The following is a 13675-nucleotide window of genomic DNA, read 5'->3' on the forward strand; positions in this document are numbered from 1 at the left end:
CTTGTTTGAATGACCGTTTTGGCGCTGAAACGGAACGTTACAATTCCCTTCCAGGGAAAAGCGAACGCGCGGGATTGGACGTCCATGTGTTCCGACTGCGATGTTCTCCCCCGTTTCATGATAAGCAGCTGAACAGTCGAACTGTCTGTTCTCGTGTTTACGCGCTCCTCATCTCGCTCGTTCCCCTCATCGGTGGCCTTCTGTCGCTGAACATCCTCGCCGAGCAAGGTACTCTCTCTCTCTCTCTCTCACACACACACACACACACACTTTCTCTCTCTGGGTGATTAGGCCCAAGGAAGAAGGAAGAAGGGAGAAGGTGAGAAACCAGGTCATCACCCATTACCTCCCATTTTGTTCGATTACTTTACGATTAAATCCGAACTGTGAAGGTTCTTTTGCTCATTTTGTCACGGTGATCACCATTTCATTGCTTTTAGTTCATGATCTAAGTCGCTGCCAAACACATTTTTGTCAGTGGGTTTTAGGGTATATAGACGCCGCATTTGGGTTTGGTCCTACGGACGACAATGGCTGGAGATACGACGTGGGTCGGGAAGAAGCCCACTCGACGTTTGGGTGGCATGGCTGATGCTCTAGCTCTCGCTTCCGATCTCGGATTCTCTATCCCTACGTCGCAGGTAATCGGCCTTTTCCCTCCATCTTTTTCCTTTATTTTCAAGGTTGAACCCTTTCATCCGGAATCCAGGACAGGTCGTGAAACTTGAGATAAGCGGTGCTTGGTCTCTATAGAATTGGATCCTTTGACTCTTCGAGTGTTCAACGTTTTCGCTGAAACTTTTCTTCCCATCTATCCTTTTCTTTTCAATTTCCGACTTGGTGTTTCCTAAGTTGGCCGCCATGGACTCGGTGGGTTGAATCTTGTGCGGTTCTGCATTATGCTTGGTGCTACCCCTTTTTGTTGTTGAATTGGTGACTTTTCCATTTTGCATTGCAAGCCTCTGCAATTTGATGCTTAAGGAATGGGATGTGCATTGTGATTGTTGTTTCTCAGCTGCTTGATTGGCAATTTGCTGTATCTCTGCTTCTTGCTATTGAAAGGCTGGAGTTCTGCCTTGATTCTTAGCCTACTAAAATCAATTTGTCGCGATGTGTATTTTAGTGACCAAACTTCTGTGTGGGATGAGCATTGTGTATAGGCGCACATGTTATGAGCTTTTAGGAAGAGGATTGAAACGTGAAACATCTATAAATGGAGAGTTCCTTATGGATTCAGCTTGTAAAACGCATCATGCCATTTTGGTAGAAATCGTGTCTTAGGACAAAACTCTGACAGTCAACTTCTGTATGGAGTGGCAACAACTGCCTTTGAAGTAAGTTGATTTCATAGCAATTTCTGCAGTTTCTCTCTGTTTGACTTGAATTCTGGTGCATTATTGTTCACTTGAGTAACTAGATTAACGATAGTACAGGCATTGTCGTCACGGTTGGCCCAACATTTTGAGGAAAGGTTCACGATGTTTTTCATATGAAGTTAATTAGAGGCTTGAATTCATCCGTCCTTAGATATTTTGGCCTTCATTACTACTATTATTTTGTTTATAGTTCTGTAGTTGCAAGTTTCTAATTTTATGCTGTAGATGTGTTTATCTATTGGAATTCTAGTTGTGATTACAAAGCACATTTTACAGGCATAATTAGAGGATTTGTTAGCAATATCTTCAGCTTATTATCAAAATGTTTGACCTGCAATTTATGAAATTTAAACAGGAAGATGACCAAAGCACTCCTGGTGCATCAAAAATCAATGACAAGAGTGATGATTTGGTAAAAGTGCTGAGAGAGCTTACATCTGTGCAACGAAATTTGGCTAATCTTCAAGTAGAACTTCAAGGCCGCAAAGTAAGTTGCTCTAGATTCATGTAACATTGAAATTTAGCTAGCCATTTTTTAGTGCACATGGCAGGCCATAAGGCAGATCATTAGGATTGAGCTGTTATCATTTTAGGCCATTTGATTGGTATATGATGTTTTGGTAATCAGTTCATCCTAGACCCACCCAAGCAGGCCCCTTCATTTGATAGGGAAGTTGGGGTTAGTCAAGCCCCTCCCAGATTATGATGCACCTTAAGTATTGGTCTCTTGACCTTTTCAATTTGAAGGTCTCAAGTTCAACACCCTAGTTGAATGTATGGAGCTTTATCTTTAGAATTAGTAGCCTATAGGCAACATTAGTATTTTGCTTCTATATAGTAAACTCTTCAGAAATTTTGCTATTTCAGTTCTGTTAAAGTAGGAGGATGATTTGTTACATGAACAGATTCTTGCTAGTTCTTTTATGTGATAAATTTCCATCTAATCTATTGAATGTGGACCTTTAGAGATTGTTTTGCCTGTTGCCTTTTCTTCAGGTTTTGTCTCCATTGTTCACCGATGTTCTTTTTTCACCTAACTTGCAATTGTTGTCCAGTTAAAATCTTTTATTTGGAAGCTTACATGTGATATTTACTTGGTTATGTTTTGTCTGTTTTGATTTTTACATCAACCTTTTCTTTGTGAAACTGGATTAACCCTTTTATTTTTCAGATTAAAAATTAACTTTAAAATTTGCAAATCACTTGATACAACTGCTATCAAATTTCGATCCATCAATCTAGTTAGCAATTTTTCACTTTTTATTCCATAATTGAAGAAATTCATGCTTTTTTTGGCTGTGATTGGATGAAGACGCAACATGATTTACTAAAGCAATTTATGCATTGTTGACATTTGAACTGGTAGTTAATTCCATAAGCTCATATTGTTCCCCAAATAAAATAAAGGGTTTGGTGCTTTAAGTTTTCCTCATTCTTAGATAATTAGGAAGCAAGAAGATGTTGGGATTCATTTCCACTAAAATGGAAGTCTTGTTTATAGTTGATAGATAAGCTTTAAGTATGTGGACTTTTAAGAACTTTCTCTTTTCTTAATGGGACTCCAGGATGATAAAAATCTGGCACATCTTACTCATGTTAGTGAAATGGAAAAGAAGTGTGAGTCCTTGTCAAGGATGACTGCAATACTTAAGGATGTCATTCAGAACAAGGTATGTGATGGCTGAAGTTCTTGCGGCACTCATGCCCTATCCTCCTTTTTCTTTCATTCAAACTTCCTTCTAATTTCAATCTTTATTGACTTATCTTGACGTTTTTCTTTATTTTGACATTCTTGAACATTTTAAATTTGCAAGGAATTTGAGTTGGAATAGTTGGTCAGTTCTGATGTAGCAAAAGATATAATTTATGATGCATAATTGACTCCATAAGTGTTATTACGTAGATCTGGTTCCATCCATCTTCCCTTACACATACTGCTTTAGCATTAAAAGGACTGCAATTTTTTGAGGAGCTTTCTTCATGTGGCATCCTTTGAACTTTTTGGAAGTTAAGGTCATAGCTTCAGTTCAACAATTCGAGCTGTCCACTTGAGGAACACTTTTGTACTCTATAGTTTATACAGTGATCATCTATGGTGGTAGAGCTGAGTGGCCTATGAAGCATTTGTTTAATAGGATTGTCATTTTTTGTGAGACAAATATTTCTTCATGGATACATGATCGTTTTCAATGGGCAATGTTGGGGTATCGTCTCCATGATCTTGTGCTCATATGGTTCCACACTAATTTTGCATGCTTATCTTGCATGTCTATTCAACATCAGTGTTAAAAACTTGAAACCGATATTTGTAAACTCAGTCTGTCAGTTGAACCAGTTGCCAAAAATATTTTAAAGAGTTGGTGTGGATCAGGCTAATATAAAATTTCTTAAAAATGATTAAAATTTAGGAAATTAAAAATTGCCAGAAAAGTAAAAACATCATAGAGGAGTTGGTTGATAGGTGAAATCATCTCTGATCAGATGAAAAATGGGGGGAGAGATAGAGGTAATCAACGTCTTATCAAACAAAAAAAGAAACAGACAGAAAAGGGCAAGAACATTTTCTAAAAATTACAGAATAAATTAATTTACTTGATATAACAACTACTTGGCCGATGACTAGTCCTTGACTTCTAAACCGAGTTGGTTGACTAGTCCATAAAACTGGGCCCTACTGATATTGTGCCAATGGACTAGTAGACAGACTGCTGACTTGGTTGACTACCAAGTGGCTTGTTAAGTGAAAATTCATTATTTCATTAGTTTTTATGGGGTTCAATGGATTATAGTTGACTTTAATATGGTTATATTCTAAGAGTTAAGAACAGTTTGTCTTATTGGTACTCAGGCATGCTGAACAAGTTGAGCCAACTAGTCTTCTGATGATGTAGCTCATGCTTCAAGCTCTATCTGTATTCAGAATCTTTGCATATAATAGTACTCTAAAATTGTATTTTCATCATCTGTAATTTTGCTCTACTACATCAGCCTGTTACAGGTTTTTTGACTTCTTGTTGCATATCATACAAACCATATTTGCATTTTATAACCACTGAATTACTTGATGACATATATGTGTGATTAGGAAATACAAATATACATATTACATGGACCTAGGTGCAGATCCGCTCAGGCTCAGTGTCAAAGTATGAGTTGGACTTAAATAGCTCCAATGAAGTATGAGCCTTTACAAGATCTAAAGCCAAATCCATTAGGCATTAAGATTGAAATATTTGTAGCTGAATGGCAATAAAATTTTGTCTCACTAATCTTCAAATATTACATATATATCATCTATTATCAAGAAACTTTGAGAACAGAATGGGCATACACTGAAACATATTTAAAGTGGTGTCTTTTAGTACCTTTTACCTGGTGAACCATTTTTATACTTAGGCGGACAGGCTTCTTTATGCCTCTATTTCAACTTACATGTGTCTCTCTTTCTTCAGGATGATTAACACTTAAATAGTTGTGCTTAGTACTGTCTTTTGGTTACCAAAATATTGATAAGCTTCCTGTTTTTTCCTGTTAATTTTCTGGAAGGATCGGATCATAGCAAGACTTCAGCAACCGTACTCCCTGGACTGTATTCCGGTTGAGGCAGAATTTCAGGTGAATATATGACTTCAGTTTTTCTAAGTGATATTTTGTTGCCATGATGTCTAGCTTGAGTAGGACATTGCTGGTTTGCTCCACTCGAATGCCACACGGTGGTTTCTTTTTCAAATTCTAGTTTGTTCAATATTTATTGTCTCAGGTATGAAAATTATCTCTGCCAATTTGCTAGCTCGGACTTTATTACATCCTTTCAGTTACTCTGGGTAGCCACGAGAGAGAGAGAGAGGGGTATGGGGAGGAGGAGAAGTAATTTTAGTATTGAAATGCTAGTGAAGTGCTGTGTGTTCTCATGACTCACTATCATTTGTGTGCTGACATTGTGAACTTCTACTGCCATGTAGAAACAATTCTCCGAGCTTCTTCTGAAAGCTGCAAGTGATTATGGAGCACTTACTGCAGCAGTCGGGGATTTACAGTGGAGTCAGAATTTTAGAGAATCGCCTACAGTTTGGGGTGTAAGTAAACCTGACCTTTCCTGGTGGCATGCTTCTTGCACTGACATCCATTAGTTAACTAGTTGACATTTAGTTTGTTTGTATCTTATTTCTTATGAATTTCTTATGAATATGAGAAACTCTATTTGGACCCAGTGCTGTCCTTCAAAATTTAAATATAAGGAGCAAATTGTTTCTAACTCACCGGATGCAACACATATACCAGCTTGCTTCTTCTTTATTGTTTAATCATGATTAGAACAAGAGAAAATCTCCTTGTGGAATGGTTTAGAAGCTAGATATGGATTGAAATTAAATATGTGTTGTGGCCTTGTGGGATATCTGTACTGCTGTTATGGCTTTATAAGTTTCAAAAGTTTAAAAAATATCCTGCAAAAATAACTACTAACTAGCGGCCACTATAACTCCATACTAACTGTTGAGGCATTTAAGTATTTCTTTGAGTGTATGGCTTGAACTTGATGGGCAAAGTTCTTCAGGAAATGCTGCGGCCTATTCCTGTTGCTCTGGCATCATGCACTCGCTTTTTTGAAGCTATGTCTGCAATGAGGGACTCGTTTGCCACACTCCAGAAACTACGTGTGGGCCAATCATGCCTTGCTACACCAGCCAAATCTTCTGAAGGCACGGTTGATTTGAATTGTGTGACACCACCACTCCAGTGGAACTCCACTGACTTTTCTGCAGAGGAACCAAACTCCGATGATGTGGTTATACGGAGCCGGCAAAAACAAGACGGTACAGTTGAGGAGGACACAGGGGAAGAAAATACGGTAGAGGATCCACATAATGTCGACCCATCGAAGCAAAGAAGGTTGTCTTGGCCATGCTCCCCAAAACCTGGTGTATGATTCTGGTTGATCTCTACAGCTCTTTTCAGCTCTCAGGATTGCAAGTTTCTGTGTTGTACTCCATGTTCATTATGCCTGTATTTAAATCACTCCAATTGTCATTAATAAAGTTGTATCCATATGGATGAAAACGTGCAGAACTGGCGTGTAAGCACAGGGAGCATGCATGGGCCCTGCCGGCAAAGGTATTTGCTTCAGGGGTTTTATGCTGTTCAAGTGTCTAAATTCCTATTGCTTGCATGTAGTTTATTTCCTTAAATAAGAAACTAAAAGAAACAGGGATAAGTTCTGCACTTCCCCTCTAAATTACTGCGCATCTCAACAAATATTCAGGTGGATCCCCCCTATCTCACCAGCCATATCAACTTATATAGTGTAAAAACACTTGAATGTGAGTTCAGAGTGAGCCTATCGCATGGCTGAGAGCTGAAGCCTCAAATTCTATTCTCTATCCCTCAGGCTGTCAGACATGCTTTAGATACTTGGGTGATGCTTCCGCTATGTTTCAACTTCTATATTGGTGCCCCTCTCTCCCTTTCTTTTTATAACACAGAGAGTTAATATCATGAGAGCTTGAAACGATGACTAGCTGCTAAAAAGTATTGTTGCTTGTGAAGATGCACTTTGTTGCGAGTCAAAGATTGGAAAATTGGGTCCCTTCTGTAAGATTTCCAAGTACAAGTATTTTATGTATTTTCTTGTCTTCAATGCTCTGCATGTTTGGCAAGCTAGGCTGCTAATTGTTGAACAGAGCAATACGTAGGCCTCTTCTATTCAAGAAGAACGTGAAACTATCATGGAAGAAAAAGTGGGACCCTCCTAGGGTTGATTTTCCTTTTTCTTTTCTGCAAGTGTGCAGCGTGAATGCTGCAAGAGAGTGCACCAAAGGGAAGCATGAGGAAAGGCTAGTGAAGTTCTGCCTACTGCCTCGAGGTAACTAGCGAACGTCCAGCCCTGGAAGACCGGGATGAAATAGAATGAAATGTCATGGCAAACCAGAACGAAAAGGTGGACACCATTCATCAGTTAGCTATCACATTTAATTTTCACGTTGCTGGTCACGAGTGTAGAACTAACGTTACGACTGACCGCAGTATAAAAGTTCTTTTAGAGGCGCATATTCTTCCGGATCGGTGCATATCGCAAGTAGAGTAGAGCATAGACTGTGAGAGCAAAGTGAAGTGAGATTGGATGTGAGCAAAGCGGACGCTTCGTGAGCCAGGCTTCTAGAGATGAGGCCTTTTGGCGAAGCCAACCAAGTTAATTTGGAGCTACCAAACTCCTGATTTTCCCTTTCCTTTCTCTTTCTTCTATAACATGAAAAAAAAAAAGGATTTTCTTCTGAAAATTGATGGCCAAAATTGCACTCAATCATTGTCCTTGCATATTTTTCAGAGTTACAATGCACCCCCTCAGTGGTACTAGTAAATTTTAGACCCTCATGTATGGCTATCGGATCCCTTGTATAATTCTCATGTGCATAAACTCAATTTGGTTTTAGTTTCTATTCATGAACAATCCTCTCAAGTACGGTCAATATCTTCATTAGCATTTTTCGAGAGAGGAGAGAATATGCATCGGGAAATGGCTCTGCCCCTTAGGTTATTTAAGGAATCTCTGATGCATGCATTATGTTACAGATCAATGAAAATAACTATGGCTTCAATGCATTCTAATTCACTGACGAAGAAACGGTCATATGAGCTTTTCACTTATAATTTCATAGAAAGGCACAAAAAACACATTAAAATCATATTAAATTTGCATTCTTTTTCTTTTCGAAGAGATCCAAACAAATCTGGCACAACCAATAGAACCAAACTTCCAAGAGTGGACTCTTATGGGTCCAGTATTACAGATCCGGATACAGAAAATCTAATTAACCAATCCGATCCATTTCGTCGTGGATCTTCACATTGAAATAAGATAGGCGCCAACCCGATGAAAAGCTTCCTGTCCACGAATTACCTCACAGTGAAAAAAGATTGCGCCGTTTCACCGTTGGGAGCCTGAGGTCTCTGAGAGTCCTCAGTCGTCACCCTCCATTTTTTGAGGACCGTCGTTCACTTCCATTAATCCCAGTTGCCGTCTCTGCCAGGAAGTCACCACCATTCAACCATGCCAGGCGGTGAAAAACCAGACAAGGTAAACAGTAAAAACTCAACCCATCTCCTTCAATCCACCCATCCTGACACCTCTCTCTCTCTCTCTCGCTCTGTCCATCCATGGCAGGTGATAACGGTGGATCTGAAGGTCTCCATCAATTGCAGTGCATGCCAGAGGCAAGTTAAAAAGGCACTGTTAAATCTCGATGGTAAATTTCTTTCGGAAAACGGCTACTTATTCTTCGTTGGCATCTTTTTACCGGCGGTTGGTTGTCGTTATTGGGCAGGAGTTGAGTCCGTGTCGACGGACATGGAGAAGCAGAAGGCAACCGTGACGGGTCGGGTTGATCCTAAGATCGTTCTGAAGGTGCTCAAGAAGAAGACGGGGAAGCGGGCGGCGCTCTGGCCGAATCCTGACCAACCGGAGAAGAGCGAGGAAGGCAATGCCGCGGCCTCTGAGGTGAAGGCGAAGCCGAGCGTCTGCGGCCGCGACGAGAGCGCCGCTTTGCTCACGTACTTCAGCGATGAGAATCCGAATTCATGCACGATTTCTTGAAAAGAATAGCGGCGTTTAACCGTCGTTTTGAATCGAATCCCACCAAATTGGCGAAGATGCAGTTGGCGAAAATGTTTCTGTACTTATTGTTAGATCAAAATACCAAAGAATATCATAGATATGTCAACAGTTCAAACTCTCCGAGTTGTACTGCTTGAATCAAAGCCATGTATAGTCCCTTTACACGCCTTGCATAAGTTTTAGTTGGATTGTTATAGATGCTACTTTTTTAAACAACAGCATGGTGATATAAATGACACTCGAGTTTAGTTGGATTCTTATAGATGAACAGCATGGTGATATAAATGACACTCGAGTTTAGATGCTACAACAGCATGGTGATATAAATGACACTCGAGTTTAGTTGGATTCTTATAGATGATACTTTGTTAAACAACAAAATGGTGATATAAATGACACTCTGAGTTTAGCTTGATTCTTATATATGCTACTTTTTTAAACAACAAAATGGTGATATAAATGACACTTAGTTTAGTTCAATTCTTATAGATGCTATTTTTTTTAACAATAAAATGGTGATATAAATAACAATCTGTTTTAGTTAGATTTTTATAGATGCTACTTTTTTAAACAACAAAATGATGATATAAATGACACTCTAGTTAGAAAGCGTATAGTGTATGACTATTTAAATTCTCAACTCTAAGGTGGGGGATGGCTTCACCTCTTGCGTATAGTATGACTATTTAGATTCTCAACTCTAGGGTGGGGGTTGGCTTCATCTCTTGTGCACTACTAATGTTTACTTAGAAAACACCAGATCATATCTTTATATCTCCAAAGTTTTGGCTTGAATTTAAGTAGACTTTACGGGTATCATTCAATTCAAGTGTTCCATTTACCACCATATGCACATAAAAAGAGTAATGCACTGGATAGTAATAATGACTATGAGATTCAAACTTCACTCGCCCTTAAAAAAAGCTCCTATCCGAAACCTTCAAAAAACCATGCATTATTTAATTTGGCTGACATCGCTTCTTCTCATGTCGGCGCATATCGATTAGTCGGGTTTTCTAATTTAAAAGCTAATGTTGTCAAAATCGGCTTAAACCGATTGATTTGATTTTTCAATGAACCTCATACTGTTAAAAACTAGTAACGTGATTTGAGTTGATGAAGCATAAAACAATATCAAGCCATTGCTTTGTGTTTGTCATGGATACATATACGGTAAATATGGCTTGACGTAGCTGGCCGGGTTAGAGATGCATTAGTAGGCAGTTTCTATCTAGTTTGATTCATATCTAAGTGTTATTTTTCTCTAACTTCAGTGGCAGGTTGCGACATTTAAGTTGAAGGGTACATTATTGTCATCGTTGATGTTACCCATGTAAGACCTAAGTTGGGGTCCGCAGGGGTCTTGGGACTCTTTCCTTGGGCAATGAGTGGAACTTGACAAACCTAAGTTGATCAATCTAAAGTTATATGTGAAGTTACAATTGTATATATTCAGTTACTTCACATGAGAATGACAATATAATTGAACTTTTTTTTTTCTAATTTCTTGTTAAAAATGAGACATCTAATGAGATAGTGAACAACCGTGAAAGTATGTCATACGTCAGTTGCAAGATTCAAATTCTCGTTTAACATATATTTCGTATTTTAAGGGTAGATAGATGGGGCTTTATGAGACATGCTCTAAAACATATTGAATTTACATGTTGGATTTCAGTGGACCAGAGCCTAATGTACGTGCTCCTAAACGGCCTTAATATGCATTCAGAAAATACAATGTTTTGTTAAAATGCACTTTCTTCTGGGTTTACAATTATTGGTTTTGAAGACTTAATCAAGTAGGAATGTACGGGTAGATAATTTTTTTATCCATGATCCACATACAAATACCAATGCGTTTGCTTGGTAGGGATCTGCCATGTTTGTTAACAATATATTTTTCCAAGTGAAAAGTAAAGGGTACAATCAACAATAACTGTAACTATTTCCAGCAAAAAATAAGATCTGCTTTATATCCAAAAGTGACTCTGAATTGTTCCCACGGATCCAACCCGGATCCAGATGCAATCGGGTAATACGGATCGGACCACTTTCACTTCGAGATATAAACCCGGCTCGGTTTGTGCTCCAGATGGAATCCGCAAAGCTGTGGTCTACTGAACCGTTGGATCATGTTTTCCCGAATATATATATATTGATTAAATCAAAGCAAAGTGAAAACAGAAGGCCGGGTAACGACGTCAGTCTCCGACGACTTTCTCGTCTCTCCATTCCCGTGCGGGGAGAGAGAGAGGGAGAGACAGAGAGAGAGAGGGAGAGACAGAGAGAGAGAGAGAGTTGTGAATACGGAGCGGCGCGCGAAAGAGGAGAGAGAGTCAGTCCCTCCATTCTTCTCCAAGGGAAAGCTCGTACTTTAAATCAAAACCAAGAAATCTTAATTCCCTGATTGCGGAAATCATGTTCGCCAAGCGCCTCCTGCAAAAGACGGGTCCTCAGGTTGCTTCTTTTTAGTGCTTTCGCGTTTCCTCTTCTTTCTGTATGTTGTTTGGAGCATTTTGAGAGAAATTTATCTGGTAATGCGCTTTCTGTTTTGATTGCGATCGGCATTAAAACTTAGTTCTGACGAGAGACGGAAGCGGGCACATTGTTGATATTGATGTTCATGGGCAAGCGATGTTTTTTCTGTTATGATCGGTGCGGTTTAGAGATTGTAAACGTGTGTGGAGTTTAGTGAGTGTAACGATGATGCGTGCATTCATTTTGTTTATTAGTTGAACGATAGTCGGAAGTCTTTGCATCATTGGGTCTCCGGAAGGGGCCTGATGAACGGAAAGCGACGATCGACTACGGCCAGATTAGACGTGTTACTGGAAAAGAATTCTCCACGTTTGGTTATGTAACTGATTTATTTAGTCAAGTGACTACAGATGTTTTGTGTTTCTTTACGTCCATTGCGAAAACCGCTGGCCTAACTGTGGGGATCGCGTTCCTGAATTCTTCCATCCTGCTTCTCCTACTGGCAGTTCTGGTGGTAATTATTTGTTATTTTTAGCTTTTGCTTTTCAACCACACTGCTTCTCCTAGATGCAGTTGCCCAGGCACATCGAAGCCACGCTCAAGTGCCGCAATAGATTCCTAAATGACCTGATCACCTAGACCCCTTGGCACTAGCCTGTCAGCTCTGATTAGCAAGCCTAGAGCACCTGGGCTCCTGGGGATGCCTTCAACAACATAGGTGTTCACCCATTCATATTGTGTATGATGATATTCAGTTACTGCCTGAAGTTTGTGAACATGCTATCTATCTGGTATCATGATGAGCACTCTATATTTTTATGATTTTCTTTTGCTAGTCATATTATATAAAGTTCTTTCGATTTTTTCAGTTTATGACTGTCTGCTTTCATTTTGTTCAGCAAAACATTCAACATGGGTCCCTGACGGTTCCAGACCTGAATATTAGGATTATTCTCCATCATGGCATTCCCTTAACATCATCAATACTGGCATATGATCCCATACAAGGCCTGCTAGCCATTGGAACTCTGTAAGTGAAAAAGCCATCTCTAGTTGGAAACTGGATACATCTCTTGCAGTATCAGATACTCTGTATAAGACTATATTAACTGGTTACTTTGGTCCTTTAGGACAAGCAGCTACCGATGGATATGACTAATAGGAATAGCGAAATGGGTAGCTACTTGTTAAGTTGTTTACTGGTCTATTATCTCATTTGTGGCCTTTTAACAAATTTTGTTTTGTGTCCTTTGTTTGTGAGATAAGTACCCTGCTAAGTCTCTGGTTCATGTATTACGTGTGCTTTCTACATATGATTTTGTCATTTGTTTTGGTGGGGGATTGTAAATTGTTAGATTGGTGTAGAGAGGAAGAAAGGTCCTATAAGATAACTTTAAGACATGTCTGACTGACTTAGCATTTCATCAGCATAATGCTTGTTTATGACCCTATTCAAGTTTGGCTAGTAAATAATACCGATTGTTTGGTCTCACACTAGGCATACCAGGCACTTATAGTGGTAAGTGTGAGAGTAAGCTTGGATAAAACAATTTTTTTTTTCTAGGTTAAGCTTAACCAGTTATTTTGCATTTCTTGATCATATAAGTTTAACTGGAAAGCATTTACTAAGATTCACCAAGGAGTCATTTTCTACACAGTGATGACTGTAAGAGGGTTTAGCAAACACCATAACGATACACAGCTTCTTATGGAAGGTCAGTGTAACATGTTCGCTTATAAGCATTGAAATCCAACGTGAACTTTGTAATCAATCGATGCTCCATCCAATTGCCCTAGCAAAATGTTCAGCTGACTTGCATTCTGAGGTTTGGTGTCTTGGCATGTGAGAACTGAGAAGTTAGAACATTGAGGTGCTTAATGTATAATGTTCCTCTTGATCCAATGGTTGCATTTTAAAGTTAGGAGAAACTTTGAGTTTTTCATAAAGTGTGCTATGTAATGTTACATCATACCAGAAAATTCTCTTGTTGCATCGGAAGTAAACTCTCTTCATGTTGATATTCTCTGAAATTTTGATATTTTTCTTATTTTTGTTTTTCATTGCAGTTGAATATCATCGTTATAGATAGGTTGCATGGAGGACCACTATGTATCTCTTCCTCCACTTTAGATAAACAACAAGATAGTGAAGTGGAATTTTTTTTTGTCCCCTACAGTGTTAGTGTTACATTCTTATGTTTACATTGCTTTT

At 39.0% G+C, this 13675-nt stretch overlaps 3 protein-coding genes across 7 annotated transcripts in view; all 3 read left to right on the forward strand.

Moving 5' to 3' along the window:
* Nucleotides 1-73: 73 nt before the first annotated feature.
* Nucleotides 74-6590, forward strand: LOC116265200 (AUGMIN subunit 2). Of its 3 annotated transcripts, none has more exons than XM_031645747.2 (7): nt 74-228; nt 479-641; nt 1732-1863; nt 2942-3046; nt 4923-4991; nt 5339-5452; nt 5932-6590. In XM_031645747.2, the coding sequence occupies exons 2-7, from the start codon at nt 531-533 to the stop codon at nt 6301-6303; spliced, it is 903 nt and encodes a 300-aa protein (XP_031501607.1). In that variant the 5' UTR covers nt 74-228; nt 479-530; the 3' UTR covers nt 6304-6590. The 3 variants fall into 3 exon arrangements, with proteins under 3 accessions (XP_031501607.1, XP_031501609.1, XP_031501608.1); XM_031645749.2 differs by having other exon boundaries at nt 227-331; XM_031645748.2 differs by having other exon boundaries at nt 228-319.
* Nucleotides 6591-8312: 1722 nt separating this feature from the next.
* Nucleotides 8313-9133, forward strand: LOC116266330 (heavy metal-associated isoprenylated plant protein 22-like). 2 transcript variants are annotated; one of them, XM_031647496.2, is made up of 3 exons: nt 8313-8448; nt 8536-8617; nt 8696-9133. In XM_031647496.2, exons 1-3 carry the CDS (start codon nt 8422-8424, stop codon nt 8962-8964), a joined length of 378 nt encoding a protein of 125 aa, XP_031503356.1. In that variant the 5' UTR covers nt 8313-8421; the 3' UTR covers nt 8965-9133. The 2 variants fall into 2 exon arrangements, with proteins under 2 accessions (XP_031503356.1, XP_049936968.1); XM_050081011.1 differs by having other exon boundaries at nt 8373-8617.
* Nucleotides 9134-11168: 2035 nt separating this feature from the next.
* LOC116265743 (uncharacterized) overlaps nt 11169-13675 on the forward strand; it is a 35361-nt gene continuing 32854 nt past the window's right edge. For both annotated transcript variants that reach the window (XM_031646598.2, XM_031646599.2), the window contains exons 1-2: nt 11169-11442; nt 12363-12493. In XM_031646598.2, coding sequence (XP_031502458.1) covers nt 11404-11442; nt 12363-12493 — 170 coding nt within the window. In that variant the 5' untranslated portion in view covers nt 11169-11403. The remainder of the gene's footprint in view (nt 11443-12362; nt 12494-13675) is intronic.

This window comes from Nymphaea colorata, chromosome 12 (assembly GCF_008831285.2).
Source record: "Nymphaea colorata isolate Beijing-Zhang1983 chromosome 12, ASM883128v2, whole genome shotgun sequence".
NCBI classification, from domain to species: Eukaryota; Viridiplantae; Streptophyta; class Magnoliopsida; order Nymphaeales; family Nymphaeaceae; genus Nymphaea; species Nymphaea colorata.

Excerpts from the sequence above, each read along its gene's own strand:
- LOC116265200 (XM_031645747.2), top strand. The coding sequence starts at position 531 with ATGGCTGGAGATACGACGTGGGTCGGGAAGAAGCCCACTCGACGTTTG. Across the intron at positions 1,864-2,941 it reads TAGAACTTCAAGGCCGCAAA|GATGATAAAAATCTGGCACA; the intron begins GTAAGTTGCTCT and ends ATGGGACTCCAG. Across the intron at positions 3,047-4,922 it reads AGGATGTCATTCAGAACAAG|GATCGGATCATAGCAAGACT; the intron begins GTATGTGATGGC and ends ATTTTCTGGAAG.
- LOC116266330 (XM_050081011.1), top strand. The coding sequence starts at position 8,422 with ATGCCAGGCGGTGAAAAACCAGACAAGGTAAACAGTAAAAACTCAACC. Across the intron at positions 8,618-8,695 it reads GGCACTGTTAAATCTCGATG|GAGTTGAGTCCGTGTCGACG; the intron begins GTAAATTTCTTT and ends GTTATTGGGCAG.